Source organism: Nicotiana tabacum, chromosome 15 (genome assembly GCF_000715075.1).
Source record: "Nicotiana tabacum cultivar K326 chromosome 15, ASM71507v2, whole genome shotgun sequence".
Taxonomy (NCBI): Eukaryota; Viridiplantae; Streptophyta; class Magnoliopsida; order Solanales; family Solanaceae; genus Nicotiana; species Nicotiana tabacum.
In genome coordinates, this window is record NC_134094.1 from 33223885 (window position 1) to 33242841 (window position 18957).

The following is an 18957-nucleotide window of genomic DNA, read 5'->3' on the forward strand; positions in this document are numbered from 1 at the left end:
TCGTCACCTCGTGCGTACTTAGTCCCCGCAACAAGAAGCACATATCAAATACATCACATAGGGGTAGTTTCCCCTCATAGAATTAGACATGAGACTTACCTCGCTCCGAAGTTCTATAACCGACTCCAACGCCACTCAAATACCTCAAACTGATGCCCGTCTCTCCAAACCTAGTCAAACAATGTGCAAATCCATAAATATATACTCTGTTACCCATAATTAATCAATTCATAACATTTTCCAACTCTGCTCGAAAAGTCAATAAAGTCAACCCTCGGGTCCGCATGCCCGAATTCCAAATTTTTTTGAAGATAAACATTATCCATAATATTACGAACTCAAATATATAATTTATTCTAAATTCCATTTTCAAAACCGTGGTCAAAATCCAAAATTACTAATTTCTAGGTTTCTTCAAAAATCCCATAATTACTATATTTTTTTCATGTTTAAATCCACATGTAAATCATATATTTAACTCACAACGGTAGGAATCATTTACCTCATGAAGGATGACAAAAATGGCACTCCAAAATTGCCCCCAAGGCATGCTCCAATGAGACAAAAGAGGTGAAATGAGCCAAAACCCGATTTGGCTAACATATGCATTCTGCCCAGGCGATCTTCGCATATGCGAAGCCAATGGCCGCTTCTGCAGCATCGCTTCTGCAGAAAGCATTGGAGGTTGCCCCTTCACACCTGCGAACAAGGTCTCGCTTTTGCGACATCGCATGTGCGACAATTTCCCTCGCTCCTGCGCTCCTGCGCTCCACTCCGCTTCTACGCTCCAGGAAGCCGCAGATGCGAAAATAGTCTCGCACCTGCGGCCACTGCCCAGCTCGCCCAGAACCGCTTCTGCGACCCTCTTGGCTGCTTCTGCGGCTTCGCACCTGCGGCCGAAATCTCGCAGGTGCGGTTACATTAGATGTGCTGCCACCAGAAATTGCATAAGGCCAAATTCTCACTCCGAATCAAACCCGAAGCCCCCAGGACCCCATCCAAACATACCAACGCATCCCAAAATATGACACGGACCTAGTTGAAGCCTCAAATCACGCCAAACAATATCAAAACTACGGATTGACGATCGAAGCCTTTCTTAAAAATTTTAAACATCTAAACTTCGCCAAATGCGTCCAAATTATACCTAAATATCCCGGAATGACACCAAATTTTGCGTGCAGGTCACAAAATCACGATGCGAACCTATTCCAAGGATTGGAATCCCGAATGGACATCGATAACACCAAAGTCCACCCCAAAGAAATTCTTAAACTTTTAAAAATGCCAACTTTTCATAATAAGCGTCGAAATGCTTCCGGATCACCCGATACTCAACCCGAACATACGTCCAAGTCTGAAATCATCATACAAAATTAGAACCTTCAAATTCCGATTCTGAGGTCGTTTACTCAAAAGTCAAACCTTAGTCAATTCTTTCAACTTAAGCTTCCGAAATTAGATTTTCTTTCACCCGAATCAACTCCAAACTTCCCAAAATTCAATTCTGACTACGCATACAAGTCATAAAACATGAAGTGAAGCTACTCAAGGCCTCAAATCGCTGAGCGACGCGCTAGAGCTCAAAACGACTGGTCGGGTCGTTACAGAAAAAATATCAAAATTAACTAAGAAAAATTAAAGAGAGAATTGTCAGCCTTGATACCAATTGTAGCTATTTTCAAGTGGGATTATTAAAATTAACTAGAGAAATTAAAAAGAAGAAAGAAAGAAAATTATAGAGATAAAAATTAGGTTTTCTTTCAACATACGCTTTTGGAAAATGAGAACTTAGTACATAAGTAAACTAGGAGCTATTAAGGGACACATGCCTTAGGGAATAAAAATTATATATAATAACGACTAAATTCAATTCTGACTACGCATACAAGTCATAAAACATGAAGTGAAGCTACTCAAGGCCTCAAATCGCTGAGCGACGCGCTAGAGCTCAAAACGACTGGTCGGGTCGTTACAGAAAAAATATCAAAATTAACTAAGAAAAATTAAAGAGAGAATTGTCAGCCTTGATACCAATTGTAGCTATTTTCAAGTGGGATTATTAAAATTAACTAGAGAAATTAAAAAGAAGAAAGAAAGAAAATTATAGAGATAAAAATTAGGTTTTCTTTCAACATATGCTTTTGGAAAATGAGAACTTAGTACATAAGTAAACTAGGAGCTATTAAGGGACACATGCCTTAGGGAATAAAAATTATATATAATAACGACTAGGGATTAAATAGTAACTTTTAAAAGCTGATATATAGATAATAAAATTACTCGACTGAATTTATGAAAATAAATAACTTGCCTCCTTAAACACAACCTATAATTCTCTTTCCAATTAAATCCTAATTTGCAACAGAATGATTTGTGTAATTATTCTAATGATTCTGATGTACTGAGAATTCCATGTTAGAATAATAATTGGACTATAATAGTGGGAGTAATGTGAAAGATGAGATCTGGATGATTTTGACCCCATTGAAAGCCCTATTTGAGTTGAAGTGATATTTGTAAGACTTAAATTCATGGAATTCTAAAATTCTTTTTTCTTTAGATATAATTCACCCATGCTTTCCCTCCTGTGGAGATGGCTAATTTGGCATATACCCCTACCCGTTTATTAAAACTCAAAAGAAAAAGTACAAGTAAGGAAGGCGAAGTTTTATCTCCAGTAATTCAAATAAGAGTAAAAATAATAAATAATTATATGTCATATGATAATCTTGAAGTTTTTAATCCAAAATGTTATTACAATAAGAAATACTACGAAAATTACAAAGATCAAAATTATAATAAAATATAATTTTATGTCACCTATGTATTTTATTATAGTGAAAAATAAGCCCAAACTAACAGGTAGGATAATAACACTATAGTCTTCGAATTTTTTAGCTTGCAGGTCTCGTAATTTGATGATAACTTCCAACACCTTCAACAAACTACTCATAATGGCATATTAAGTCCTGAAGTTTGGCATTTGTAACTCATTCATATTTATTAGAGAAAAGATATAAAGTCCCCATTAAACTTGTCCAGAAAGTCATTTACATACCTAAAATTTACTAGTATCCTAACACCCCACTATTTTTATAGCAATCAAATTTATTTATACCTTAGGCCTTGCCAACCGCGCGTCTTAGCCAACATTTATGAGTGCATCTTTGTTCCCTTTTAAGTTTTAAACCCTCCATTTCCCTCCCCTCCCACCCAAAAAGAATTATAGTTTTAACTTCAATATAATCCCTAACGGTAATATCTATTCTTCCACAATTTTTTACCAAACCCAAGCGAAGAACCCTAATTTCCTATTCATCTAAATTCCGACGGAATTGCAATAAATTGGCCTTTGAAGTTTTGATCTGTGAAAGCAAAGGTTAATCTTTCTCCTCCTTAATTTCGTTTGTATACTTGATTAAGCTATATCTTCTTTCTTTTATTATTGTTTTCTCTTTCTCCTAAAATCCAATCTCTCTCGTTTAAATACAGAAATGTGTCTGGTGTTTTTAATTATTTTGTCAACAATACCTTCAAAAGCTTGAATTTGACTAGGCTTTAAATGGAAGAGGACGGTAATGACTCAATTGGAGAAATTCGATGCAACGATGAGTATGCGCTACCTTTGTTAACAGCTTGGACCCCAAGAAATCAGGAAGAAGATATTGAATTTGTCCATACTATGGGGTAAGCAAGACAACAAGATATCCGATAACCGTTAAGCCGAACCATTAAGCGTAATTATCCGTCCGATCCGCTCGATAAGCACCCCTACTCGCCACTGAACTTACACTCCAAGTATTCTGTCTTGGTCCTGCTCAACTTGAAACCTTTAGATTCAAGGGTCTGCCTCCATACCTCTAACACATCGTCTCGCGTCTCGTCAATCAATACAATATCATTTACAAATATCATACACCAAGACACCTCCCCTTGGATGTGGCACGTCAGTACGTCCATCACCATAACAAACAAAAAAAGGGCTGAGTGTCGACCCCTGATGCAACCCCATCATAACCGAAAAATGGTCCGAGTCCCCACCCAAGAGTGAAAATTATTTCAATAATTGAGTTGTGAAAAATTATCAATGATTAATTTTCTTTTGTTATTCATCTTAGGGTCCACGATCTTGTAATTTTTGGCTTTAGAAAGATTGCGAAATTGATCTTAGGTCAAATTTGTTATTCCAAAACTGCTTGACAAAATGAGTGAACTTGAGAGTGTATTAGAAGGCTTTGAAAAACGTGATAAGGGCAACTTTAAAGGCTGAAAATGACATAAAGAGTAGAAGATGAACAAGAATGAAGCTCAATTGGAGAAATTGTAATCTGATACGGAGAAGATGAAAAAGAAGAAGAAGAAGTGGAAGAGCAAATTGGTTAGGCCCAAAGCCCAGAATCAGTCCTTCAAGAGTAATACACCACGAGTAAACGACATCAAAAACTTAGTATACAAGATAAGTTAATATAGTTATACAAACACACTTTTACAAGAGTTTTAATATATAAGAAAATATAGTTCAGAAAATTTTGAGAACACCAGATAGTTTAAGAAGGTAAATAATAAAAATAATAGTTTCGAGGTATTTTAGGCTGAGTTAAATAGCTACCTGTAATGCCACATGAAATATTTTTTTAGTTAATTAGGAGCGTGTACCAAACATATTTCTAAGAATTCAATGGAGTTCAGGGTTTTTTGAAGATACCGAATAGTTTAAGTAGGTAATTGACTAAAATGTGATAGTTTAGGGGGTTTTAGGATATTTAGTCTAAAAACATTCGGATAAATGGAAAAAGTACTTATGTATTATCCTTTAAATCTTTTTAATTTCATATATTAAACTGGGGTCACTTGCATATGCCACCCGTTCACTGTATTCCATCATCCACCTGCTATGCCCACCACTTCCATAGTGGCAACTGGTAAGTGTCAACTTTCTTTATTATTGTTTACCTCACACTATCGCATCTCTAATTCCTCTGAATTTTGCTATTTTCAATTATTGGGTAAGAATCTTAATAAGTTAGATCTATGGCAGTCTTCGTCCGTCCTTTTACTTTTGAATATCCATTGAAACTGTTCTTGATTCTTTTGATTTTTTTTTTTGAGAACTATGAACAATTTAGATGGTCTATTAAGAACTTTCATCACTTACCTGTACTGAGACACGAAGCAATTTTCTTATTCAGTGCGGCAATTTCAAGAAGAAGTGTATATCCATACTTCATAGTCTCCTTTGGATAATTTTTAATACCCATTTTCTATGTGCGTTTGTCTAATAGTATGTGTCTATGGAGATTTACTTAATGATATATGGTCCATTTGAAGACGTTTATTGAGCATGAGTATTGGTCAATGTAATCCCTAGAATGGGTATATTGCTTGTATAATATGCAGTGTAAAAATTTATAAGCTATGTTCTTATTTATGCACTACATATATACCCACCTGATAAAGCACCACCAACCCGGTACACTAAGCTCCCGCTATGCGCGGGGTCGGGGAAGGGCCGGACCACAAGGGTCTGTTGTACGCAACCTTACCCTGCATTTCTGCAAGAGTCTATTTCCACGGCTCGAACCCGTGACCTCCTGGTCACATGATAGCAACTTTACCAGTTATGCCAATGCTCTCCTTCATAAAGCTCCAACAGCGCAATATAAAAATTTATAAGTTGCCCCAAGGGCATTAGTCTAGCGGTAAGAGCACAACCCGTGTTGTGTGAGTTAGGTGTATGCGACTGATTCAATTTTGAACCCTACCGCAGACAGGGGCGGATTTAGGGGGGCGCAAGGGGCCCCTTTCATCAAAAAATTACATTGTACATTTAAGGCAAAATCCGTTTTGTGCCTCTATATATTATATTTCGAATCCCCTTGACACAAATCAAAAGCATAGCTAAGTGGTTAAGGGGGTTTAAACTTTTATGAGGTTGCTGGTTCAATTCCCACTAGCCACAATCTCTTTTAATTTTTTCAACTTTTTCTTTTTTAAACCCTCTTAACGGAAAATTCTGCCTCGGTCACTGACCGCGGACAAAAGCTCAAGCGGAGAAGGATAGAGCGGGGTGCCTATTATCCATCGAGTTTCGAACCGTGTGCCATTGGGCCTCAGAGATTTCTTTGTTATCAATAATAAAATAAAATTATAAGTTTGTCTTTTCTTGTGGATATTACATTAACATGGATATACATAACTACTTACATAGATAAAAACATGTGAAGGTATATGCTTCACTGGGAATGGTTAACAAGGCATGGGAAGATCTTTATTCCTGGCTAAAGACATAAATATGTACATGTGTTTTATTCATAATTTTTTTTGGTTATGAGAAGATCCATCTTACAAGCTTCATCAATAGCTGAGATCCTGTACATTTGTTATATTCAGAGTTTCAAGGCTAAAGACATAAATCTGTATTTGCAGAGGTGTAACTCCAAATAGAGTGATGTCTTCTTTAATCAGTCAAATGGTTCTTCCATCAAGTAATGGTTACAAGGCATGGGAAGATCCTAATTTTTTCAAATGGAGGAAAAGAGATTCTCATGTCCCACTCCATTGCCATGAATCAGTTGAAGGTAATACTCAATTGCATCTGAGGGAGTGTTCTTGTTAGAGTTCTCCTCTTATGCCTATCAATAATTTGGTTTACTGATACGAGTAGAATTGAAGCTTACAAATGTTACTGTGACAAATATTTAGCTGTATTGTTCATTCTTATTTTCTCGGTACTACTTTCTTTTGTTGTTGCAGTTTACATTCCTATTGCAGTGAAATTAGATGTTAATAAGTGAGAAGTAGCTGAGAGATTTGTTGTTATTTTTGGAAATTGCAAGGTTTTATTAAAGAACTAATCAGCACTAAGAGAGTGCTGTGTGTACAGGAATGACCCCAAAAGGCAAAAACCTCCATATCTATCCTTGGAGGAAATCTATGAATTCTAAAGCAGATTCTGCCTCATTTACAGTTTCCTGTTTCCAAAAATAAAGCAAAATTATACAGTTAAACTTTATCTTCTGAACTGAATTGGCTTTGTCTTCGAGAGATTTCAAATTTCTTTCTTTCCAAATTGTCCACCATATATAGGCAGGGATGGTATTCCATATTTTGTTGCATGCCGTGGTTAAGGCCTCTTCTTTTACAGCATCTGAGTAGGCCCTGTGCAGTCTTAGGAATTACCAAGCAGAATCCCAGGATGTTCCAAAAAAGCTGCCAAAATCCCAAGTGTAACAAAACAAAGCAAAAATAAATGACTACTTTCTGGGTTTTTGTCACACAAGTAACATCTACTGGTAGCCTCTTTTCTGAAGGTTCTCATGTGTAAAACAAGATATCTTATAAGGAATTTTTCATCCTCCATAGTTGTTTCCAAAACCATAGATTAACTTGGTTTTCTGTTGTTGATAAAAACTTGTAGCATGATTTTACAATGAAGCATCGATTGGAGTTGCTTGACTTAAAATTTTAAATTTTCTTTTCCTTTTGTTACTTTGCATATATTGATGAATCAGAATTTGTGGTAGTCATTAAAATACTATAGGGAGTTCTGGTTTTACTTTCCTCACTTCTAATCCTGGTAATCCTTGAGATCTGATATATGAAACAAGAACATGGAGGCCACAGTTTTGACAGTTGACTCACTTGGCATAACTAACTATAAGGTGGCTTTGTAAATGCATGGTTGAGTTTTTGCCTTTGGTTCCTTTTGATTGCCTGAAACAGTAGAACTCTCCTTTCAATTGTTTCAAGCTGTATTCACTGCTGAAATAGTTATTTCTGATGTTCTGATTCTCTTGAAAGAAAATCGTTAGGTTGAATGGCGAGTTTGCTTGTTGCGACCTGCTAATACCCATATAATCCATGAGTAACAGATAAGTAGCCTTCCACTAGTAGCCATGAAGATCAATTAGACGCTGCGCACATCCAAAGCTGTCTTTTGTCAACCAGTGTTTGAACAATTAATGGATAAGAGTGAAAGATCACACAACATGCTAGATACTTACCTAAGATATCAGGGTCTCTGGTGCTTCCAAAGTCCTTGCACTTGCCAAGTCTTATGTTTTTCCATCTTCGTTGTCTTTGAAGAAATTTTCTGTTCTTGATAGCATCCTTCATGCAGATTGTGCACCGTCATAGTGATTACAACTCGTCTCCTGTTTGTGTCAAATAGGACCATAATGCAATCCCGGGATCATTAATAGGAAAGTAGATGAAGCCTGATATTGATTTTGACTTGTAGAAGTTTGGTAGTTGAAGAAATTTAAACACCATAAGTTTTGTGTCACCTTTTGGCTGTATACTGATTGACTTGATATCATTTTTAAAAGTTGCTTCATTGGATTATTTGTTTTTGATGCTCGTACGTCGTAACTTTTAATGATACTCTGGTACTGTACTGCTATTTAGGATCTCTGAGATACTGGAATGAGCGAAACAAAGTGGATCTATTGGTATCAAAATCAGCAGTTTGGGATGATGATGCTGTTTCTAGAGCTCTTGAATGCGCTGCTGACTGGGTTAATGGTTTACCTTTCGTGAAATCTTTATCTGGCTTTTGGAAATTCTGGCTGGCTTCTGGCCCTAGCGACGTTCCATTGAACTTTTATGATAGCTCATTTCAAGATTCTTCATGGGGAACAATACCAGGTATAATAGAGCTCCGCTCACTTTTAAAAAAAATGGTACCTGGCTCAGCTCATAGTCCTTCATTGATCTTCACTCTCTTTGAATGATTGAATTTTTTGAGCACTTATTTCTCCATTACTATTAGTACCTTTATTGGTTGCGGACAGACCTCCCTATTTCTTCCTTAGGATGTTTTTCTCAATAGTAGATATGTTGGCTTTTGGAGATGTAAATTGTTGGACTTTACAAAATATACCGTCAAACTTCTAAGTTTTGTTTTTGATGATTTAAGTGATATATCATTAACAAGCATCAAGAAGATGCAAGGATTACAAAAGAGAGAAATTCTCAGCTCAATAAAAGACAAAAAAACTATCACAGAACTAGTGAGCCGATGAATTCCAGGAAAGTATCAATACTAAATACAGGAGTGTGGTTAACCCAACTAAAAAGATTAACTAAACATCTGGCCTTGAGAGAGTAGGGGTGGGAGTTGAGATGCCATCAAAACATCGTTGGTTCCTTTCTGTCCATATGCACCACAAAATGCAAGCAGGAACCATTGCCCAGATCCTTATGATGGATTTCCCAACTTTCCAAGAGCACCAGCTCTCGAAGGCCTCTCTGATATTGCGTGGCATAGACCATTGCAGCCCAAAAAGTGACAAAAACATATTCCAAATGTCGACTGCAACTGGGCACTGAAGAAATAAGTGATTGATAGATTCTAGATTGCTATGGCACATGTGACAACTGTTGGCTAGCTGGAAGCTCCTCCTGATTAGGTTATCCCGTGTTAAACAAGCACCATTTAAGGTGATCCAGCAGAAGCATATGACTTTTGACGGCAGTTTGGTTTTCCAGATTAGCTTCCAAGGCCATTGGTCAATCAGGTCCTTGTTTGAGCTCAATAGAAGATAGCCTTCCTTGACTGAGTAAGCACCTTCCTTGCTATTGCCCCATTTGAGCCTGTCCCTCCTTTGGTTTGAAATTAGGATGTCTTGGATGTTAGCAATGAGTGAAAAGTACCCTTCCAACTCCCAATCATTTAGGTTTCTTCTTAGAATCAGGTTCCAAGAGTTGTCCTCCCTGTTTTGGGCTATGCTATAGTGGAGTCTGGATTACTTGCAATCATGAATAGACTAGGGTAGGCATCCTTCAGAAAAGTGGTTCCCAGCCATTTGTCCCTCCAGAATCGTATGTGTGCCCCATCCCCAACCTGTAAGGAAGTGTTCTGGGAGAATTCTTCCCATAAGTTCCTGATTCCTTTCCATAGCCCTATTCCATGAGATGATCTGGTTGTATTAGTGCACCAATGACTGGAAAAACCATGCTTTGCTTGAATGACCTTCTTCCAAAACCCAACTTCTTCCTGATTGTACCTCCAATGCCATTTCATTAACAAACATTTGTTGTGTAGTGCTAAATCCTTGATACCTAAGCCTCCTAGAGTTTTGGGAAGGGTTACTTTGGGCCATTTCACTAAGTGAAACTTGTGATCTTTGCTTCACCCTTCCCATAAAAATGTTCTTCTGATCTTGTCAAGTTGTTTATATACTTTGCCTGGTATTGGGAAAAGTGACATAAAGTATATAAGAATGCTATCCAGGACACTGATAATGAGAGTTAGTCTACCTCCCCAAGAGAGAAACTGCTGCTGCCAAGAGGCTAATCTTTTCTCAAAATTTTCAATGATCACATTCCAGATATCTGTTGATCTGTGCCTGGCACCCAATGGTAGGCCTAGATAAGTTGTTGGAAAAGCACCAGTGTTACAGAACATAATACCAGCCATCTCCTCCAGTAATGCTCTTGGACATGTTGATGGGCAACCCTGACATAGATTCAAAGAGCATGAGTGTGAGGTTTAAGTATTGGACCTAAGATTTCTCTGCACCACAGAATATGAGAGTGTCATCAGCAAACATTAGGTGTGATACAATGACTAGGGACTCTGGAGCTCTGCCTACATTGAAACTTTCTATCCATTGCAACTGCTTGGCCTTTTCAAGCATTTTACTAAGTCCCTCCATTGCCAGTATGAAGAAGAAAGGGGATAAGGGACCCCCTTGCCTTATTCCTCTCTTAGGAGAGAAAAAACCTACAGGGCTCCTGATGACCAAGATAGAATACTTCACGGTAGTGAAGCTGTACTTGATCCATTTGATCCCTTTTACCCCAAATCCCATTTGCTGAAGAATTGAGACAAATAACTTCTAGTTGAGTTTGTCAAACGCTTTCTCTATGTCCAGCTTGAATAGAGTCCTGGAACATCACTTTTTTGCCTTCAATCCAGCACTTCATTGGCAATAAGAGCTGCATCAGTGATCTGCCTGCCTTTGATGAAGGCATTTTGATAGCCTGAAACCAATTTTCCAATCACTTTCTTAGCCTTTCTGTAAGTACTTTTGCCAAGATCTTGTAAACACTACCTATCAGACTAATTGGCCTGAAGTCTTTGAGCTCAATTGCACCTTTTCTCTTGGGGACAAGAGCAATGAAGGATGCATTAAAGGATTTAACCATGTGGCAATTGGCATGGAAGTGACTAAGAGCTCCCATTATGTCAAGCTTTAAAGTGTCCTAACACTTCCGGTAAAGAGCCATAGTAAAGCCATCAGGACCACGACTCTTATCACGTGCACAAGAATTGATGGCATATAGAACTTCCTCCTCTACAAAATCATGTTCCAATTCTTCTTTCTCAACAGAGCTTAGACAACCCAGACCTTCAAAGGTGGTAGTAGGCCTCCAATCTTCATTTTCAGTGTAAAGTTCTTGGTAGAAATCAAGAATCGCCTCCTTCACCTTCTCTTTGTCTTCAATGATGACCTCACCGACCTGTAACCTATCGATGTGGTTGTACCTTCTATTAGAATTAGCTATTCTTTGAAAGTACTTAGTGTTCCTGTCCCCCTCTTTCAACCACAAACATCTAGATTTTTGCCTCCAAGAAGTTTCTTCAGTCTTAGCTAGCTGCTGAATCTCCACCTTTAACCTCAGGATGTTGTTCTTTTCATCTAGAGTTTGTGCTCTCCTTTCAGTAGCCTGTTCTAGCATCTGTAACTCTTCCATTGCTTTGTTGATCCTGGTACTTAATTTGCCAAAGACCTCCTTGTTCCAGATAGCCAAGTCCTTTTTTAATAGCTTCAGTTTCTGGGCAAGAATAAAATTAGGGGAGCCATTAACAGTATAACTTTGCCACCATTGCTTCACTAGGTCAAGGAACCCTTCTTGTTGCCACCACATATTCTCAAATTTGAAGTAAGAAGGGTCAGATGACCAATCACCACTTTCTAGGACAATAGGTTTATGGTCTGAGACCACTCTTGGCAATGCTATTTGTTTCACAGAGCCAAAATATTCATTCCACTCTGAAGAGAGCAGAAATCTGTCAATCCTGGAGGCTTGTAACGAGTCCTCCCCCCTATGCCAAGTATAAAATGCACCCTGCAAAGGAAGGTCCACCAGACCCATGTGTTGAATGAAATCAGAAAAGCTTTTCATGGCTCTTGACCTCCTTATGCAGTTGAATCTCTCATTCTCAAACCTACAAACATTGAAGTCGTCCCATATAACCCAACATTCGTTCCAAAGACCCCTTACAGCCGCCAGTTCATTCCAAGGGTCCACCCTTTCCCCATTAGTATGAGGTCCGTAAACACCAGAGAAGCAAAATCTGAAATCTACCTGGATGCCTTCAAACATAGCTGAGATAGTGTGTTGACCTTGATGAGAGTCTAAATATCTACACTGTCTCCTGTCCCACATGATTAGAATGCCACCCCTAGTACCACTAGCTTTAACTTCTACCCAATCTACCCACCTTGAACCCCATACATGCCTCACCATTGACACAGAGCAATTTTCAGTCTTTGTTTCTTGTAGGCATACGATGTCTGGCCTCCATTTTTGAATAAGTGACTTAGTAGTGCCTCTTTTGCTCACATCATTGAGCCCCCTTATATTCTAGCTGATAATTTTTTCCTTCATTCAGAGAAGGCTTTGTGAAACCTGCTCCTGCTTGACTTACTTCCTCTATCATAATTAACTAAGCATTCCAGCTTTTTGGCAATAATCTCCCCCTTTTACTTTGGCGTTTTCCCCGCGCTTCCTTTCCCCTTTAATTGCTGAAGTTGAGATTTACGTTTTTGCTCCATTCTCAGTACCATGTCAAATATTCCTTGTTCAAACCCTACTGAATTAACCCCAAAAGCTTTGCAAACTTTAGACATCACGATCTTGGTCCGGTGCAAAGTCTCTATAACTGCCAGGGAGTGGATCATTTGTTCTTCTGCATGATTATCACCATACCATGGCAATTAGGGCTGTGCATAATTTGGTAAATACCAAATTACCGTACCGAAACCGAAAATTTTGGTATTTGGTATTCGGTATGGTATTTGGTTTAAGTTTTTAAAACAAAATTGGTATTATCTACACAGTGAAGGTAGGATACAGTAAGCTAAGTGCATCTAATGATATGATTGAACATTGACCATTGAAGCTGATATGGAAGACAAAACTCCCTTTAAAAGTTATGTGCTTCTCCTGGACAGTCCTCAAGGAAGCTATTTTGACCCAGGATAACCTATGCCGAAGGAATTTTCAGTTGGCAAGTAGGCGCTACATGTGTCAGCTCAACTCAGAGTCGGTTAACCATCTGTTACTACACTGTACAGTGGCAACAGATCTTTGGAACATGTTCCTCGCACTTTTTGGAATCAGTTGGACAGTCCCACAGAACATTAGGGATGCAGCAGTTAGCTGGAGCCTCTGGGTCTAAACATTAGTTTTTTACTTTTGAGACTTTAATTAAGAATATTACAGTCTATGACTCTACACACTAGTAAGCTATGTTGCTCGGACTCTCCGAAAATGTGTCCGGATACGTGTCGGATCCTCCAAAAGTAGTGCATTTTTGAAGGATCCGACACGGGTGCGGCTACATTTTGGAGAGTCCGCGCAACATAACTAGTAAGTATTCAAACCGAATAAGCCGAAGTTACCGAACCGATAAATCGAAACCGAAAGGAGAAAAACCGAACCATACCGAATTTAATTAGGTACGATATTGGTATAGTATTTTAAGAAATCGAATACCGAAAATACCGAATTGAAATGTCTAAATACCGTACCATACCAACCGACGAACACCCCTAATGGCAATGACAAAGTGTCATTACTGAAAGGAGAAGAAAATCCTGAACCGGGGGAACTAACCATGGAGGGTTCAGGATACAGATATAGGAGAGTGAGAAGCGGGAGAGATTGCATGACCTCAACATCGTCGTCAGCATCGCCTTCGTTTAAAACCATTGCTCAATCTCTGGATAGGCTTTGGTTGACGAGTGTAACGAGGTGGAGGCCTTCTGATTCCTTTCAGAGTTAAATCCCACATTTAGAAGCTGTTGGGCTTTAAAATAATGGGCTGACCCAGTTCTTCTCTATTCTTGTTTTTGCTTGCCTTTATAGTTATTTGCAGATTTAGCCCCCATTTGACTCTTTGCATAATACGCCTGGTCCACAGACTTGGCCCGGTGAGAATGGGCCTTTAACACTTGTTGGGCCAGATTGCCAACACTTGTTGGCCCAACCCTAGCAACTGATGAATTTTTGAATTTCACAGGCATAACTGGCGTTGTGCTCGATGAGGGTAACTCTTTGGACTGCCGGGTATTAGGTTGCTCTGAATCAGCTTTTCCGGTCACGACGATGCTGGTGTGAGCATCTGCCATGATTGAAACTTCAAAGGTCCAATCACCTACCACTAGATTTAGCTTGCTTGGAAGTTCAAAATCAGGGTTGGAGACACATATACGAGCCCAAAGGACGTGGTTCCGTTTTATTGTGTCCTCATCGGATCCAACATATCCGCCACACCGGTCACCAATATATTTCAATGAGCTTTTGGTTTTCGTTTGGTGCTACTGCCTCTGCTCCAATGACCGGAGACCACCATTCAAGAGTGAGTCTTCTCTCATTCCAGAACCAGTCCCCCACTATGATTCTCTCTGCCTCTTGTCTAGAAGGAAGTTCAAATAGCATTTGATTGTGGGTCAGTGGGATAACGCGCAAGCCTGCTGTCAGCCTCCATCTTTTCAAGAACCAATTTTGAATGACTTGTGGGTTTGGGCTTGAGCTAAAAGGATCATTGAATGTACCCACAAGGCAGCAAGAAAGATATCGATCTAGCTCCTCCGGCTTAAATTGCATTTAAGTGTCACGCCCCAACCTCGAGGAGCGCGACCGGCGCTCAACAGAGTTACCCCGGTCGAGCAAGCCTGCACAATGCCGTCTACCCAACTCACCCATGAATAAAGAGAATAATACATTTCATTAATTAGACAGTAAGAGGTCGTGTGAATATCACCAGTTCATTTCCATTAGTTACGTCATTAGCAAGTCTTCAAAACAGTACACTGTACAATCATAGTTAAAGTGGAAAGATGATACGATTACAATATTTTTAGTTTAACCTTCCCAAAGACAAGATACAACCCATACTGTCTACGGAGTCTTTAACATGAACAAAAGAGTGCTATGACAGTGCCTGCAACAAGGCCCCGGCTATACCTCAAAACGCTATGTACAAAGGATAAAAGATATAGGACCCCTAGATGAAGTAGGGCTCACCAAATCAGCAGAGGAGAGGGTGTGCTGCTATCACTATCAATGCCACTTGCTATGGAACCACCTGCATCCATTAAAGATGCAGCGCCCCCGGCAAAAGAGATGTTAGTACATATGGAATAGTACTAGTATGTAAAACTAAACACCCTCTCAATCGAACGGGCAACAGTAAACGGAGAATAAAACATGAAATCAATAAGAGACTCAAACAGTATCAATGTGTCAAGGTAAGGGAAAGGTAATTTCAAATAGGATTTGGTAATATAAGTTGGGAGATCTTTAGCACCGATACTCCACCGTGTTTTAGCACGGAGTCCGATCTCAGCCCGACCGGCTAAGCCGTCTCACCCCGAGACGTACACTCACAATACCACCATGTGCGCAGCATGGCGTCCGATCTCAACACGATCGGCTAAGCCGTCTCACCACAATGCCGTGTGGGTCGACATCACATCACATCTCGCTAGCAATAATCTCATCCCATTTAAGGGGAAACATCTCAATACACCAATCTCATCCCTTATAAGGGGAAACAGTCTCATCACATTAACACGGGGATTTACCCCTCAATCACTCCTACACCGGCACGTGTAGTTTTGGGGTTAGGTTGTTCCTACCTACCCTTCCTCGGTGGCTAAAAGATACTCCCAAGGCATTTATTATTAAAAAGTATTTACCACTCAATTCATATTCTTTTACATGTCATTCATTTTATTGGCACCATTGGCTATACGCAATATCATTCTTGGCACGTTGGCCGTATTTCTTAATTCATGCTCACTATTTCACTTTCAATCATTATCATGGATAATCAACAACAAGGCCTTTCAAATTAAGACTTTAAACACATACTTGAGCAATTTAGGGCCTTAGGCACATGTAACTTCTTACCCAATCGACATGATAGCTTTCATTAAAAATCACGCTTTTAAATCATAACATAGCAACACACAACCCATACTTAAACCACATTCTCAAACATTAACTCAACATGACAAGAATCTTTGGAATACATATTGAACGCATAATTATTTTGACCCAAGGCTTATTTGGCAAAAAAATCAATTTATAAAGAGCATCACGAGACTTGGGCATTGCGGGGTTCAATTCTAAGAGAAGAATTTAGCCAATATGCCTTGCCTTGAGCTTTTAATTTACTACAGTGTTCCAGAAATCCTAGCCACTTTGATCTATTTAGAGATATAGCAAAATTGAACACAAATTAGGAAGGAGTTCATAGTTCCAACTCACTTGAGCATTTTATCACACTAGGTGTGCATTAAGGTTTCAAGGTCCTCCTATGGTGGATTCTTTCACCCCACTACCCAAAGTTCACCCAAAAAAGCTCAACAATCTCCCCACTACCCTAGATGGTACATGCATGTAAAATAAACAACTCCCACGCCCAAGAGTTGCTTGGCTAATCACCCATTTTTAGTTAAATTCCGAAATTAGGGGTTATGGTGTAGAATCTTACCTTTTGGTTGAAGACATTGTGAGTTACCCTAGAGAAATCTTCAAGGTTTGAGCAAAGATTGATGATCAAATGACTTAGAACTCCTCTTCTCTCTAAACCACCTTCCTCTCTCTCTAAAATGTAAGTTTGAACCAACTAAAATGACCCTTAACATTGTTTTATAAGAATGGGGTCGGGTTTATAAAACCAGAAAAATGAAGCTCCGAAACACAATATGCGGTCGCAGAGTGACCGCAGAATGGATATGCGGTCCGCAAAATGGCTCGCGAAATGGCCCTCCAGAACTGGGCAGTTCTGCCCCACTCTGCGACCAGTCTGCGGTCGCATAATGCGCCGCAGAACTTCCCTCCGGAAAATCCCATGCTGGTTCCGCGGTCGATGTGCGGCCCACGAAACGGTTTTGCGGTCGCATAGTTGACCGCAAAATATCATCCAAACTTGCCCAGTTTTCTGCTTCACTCCGCGGCCCGCAGAGTGATTCTACGGCCGAATAGTGGGCCGCAGAAATGTCTTTTTCTGCCAAAAATTTTCTTTTACTCCCCAGCGCACTGTTCAACCCAAAAAGTTCGTAATCTCTACAATCGTCAACACATAAGCCTACTTCGGCACCACGAAATCCGGGTCTTAGGTAAAATTTTACGGGGCCTTACACTGAGAGTCCATTACCGACCACTTTTGAATGTTGGCATCTTCCATGAATGACTTTTCTGGTGAGCTAAATTTCTGAAGAACTGGGTTGATGGGTTCGCCTAAGAATCTGAGAATTTTCCCCGCAATGTCACTCCATCCCAAATTGTAATCAGCCTCTAGGACAATGATTGTTGATTTCCTTCCTCTTCGTTGTATCTCTATCCGTAAAATCTCCCATAAATGTTGTAAATCTGATAAACACTATGTAATACTATCTGCCCTATCTTTTGTAGAGATCCCCTGTTCCTCTGGATGCTAACTTTAGTACATTGTATACCCAGCGCAGGTTGTCTTCATCGATTTTGATGTTGCTGGAGAAACGTCTGCCGAATTCCTTAAATAAGAACCATCTGTTTTGACCTTCGCTGATGTCTATAAGCTCAAAAGATTTATCACTTGCAGTGAAGAATACCCTTTGACCCATGTTAAAGAATAATTTTTTTCTGGTGGAAGGTATATAACTAAGGGTAGTGGTCAGATCCCCTGTTCCTATAGATGCTAACTATAGTACATTGCATACCCAGCGCAGGTTGTCTTCATCGATTTTGATGTTGCTGGAGAAACGTATGCTGAATTCCTTAAATAAGAACCATCTGTTTTGACCTTCGCTGATGTCTATAAGTTCAAAAGATTTATCACTTGCAGTGAAGAATACCCTTTGACCCATGTTAAAGAAGAGGTTTTTTCTGGTGGAAGGTATATAACTAAGTGTAGTGGTCAGATTTGTTGAAAAGAGAGGTTGGAGAAATTTGGGGGTTGTCGGAGAGGGGACTGGGAGAGAGGGTATCAGAGAGGGTGGTTTTTTTTGGTCGGAGAAGTTTTTGGGTTTGATCAGAGAAGTTTTGGTCGGAGAAGATGTCTAGGTTATATTGGAGAGAGAAAGGGTATCAAAAAGAGTGTTTTGTTGGCCCACCTCGGTATCTGTGCCTGAGGGCATTTTTGTCTCCCTCTCCTAAATCCTTATTAAAACAATCTTCTAAGGTTTTCATCACCTTGGTTCAAATAAAACAACTAGTCGCTGCTATTTCTGATCTACTGTTGGATTTCCTCGAAGAAAATGATGGTAGAGTGACAAATGTGATTTTACTGTTTTACGGATTATGCGGCTTCTGTTAGCTTTTCTTTTGCACTGCCTTCTCTGTTTTCTTCATCTGCACTTACGAGAATTAAACAAAATTAAAAACACACACAACAACAACGACAACTTCTCCTCAATCCCAAACAAGTTGCGGTCGGCTATGTTTACACATGTTCAAACGGCAAACTATAAAAGGCATTCACTGTGCAAGGCCCATTTAGTGAAATAGCATGAACAAGTTAACCAAAAACCTCTTGGCAAATCCGTATGAAGCACCTTTGAAGTTGATTGTTGTATGTCAATTCTTCCTCAACACTTCCATCCTATGGTAAGTACCACATTTGGGGTCAGACTTGACAACTAACAATTAATAATTACTCTTGCTAGAAGAAGTATGTATCACTAAGAAATGATTGGATGGTATTGCTTGCTTGCTTGTGGAGTTTGTTGA

General features: G+C 39.3%; 1 protein-coding gene across 3 annotated transcripts in view; it reads left to right on the forward strand.

The window, feature by feature from the left end:
- Window positions 1-4805: 4805 nt before the first annotated feature.
- The window catches only part of LOC107805179 (uncharacterized), a 46255-nt gene continuing 32103 nt past the window's right edge, over window positions 4806-18957 (forward strand). The window contains exons 1-3 of one of the 3 annotated variants that reach the window (XM_016629172.2): window positions 4806-4925; window positions 6430-6581; window positions 8410-8649. In XM_016629172.2, the coding sequence (XP_016484658.1) occupies window positions 6452-6581; window positions 8410-8649 (370 nt within the window). In that variant the 5' untranslated portion in view covers window positions 4806-4925; window positions 6430-6451. Of the gene's footprint in view, window positions 5010-5034; window positions 5215-6429; window positions 6582-8409; window positions 8650-18957 lie in introns of those variants that run through there. The other 2 variants (XM_016629173.2, XM_075230739.1) reach the window with 2 other exon arrangements.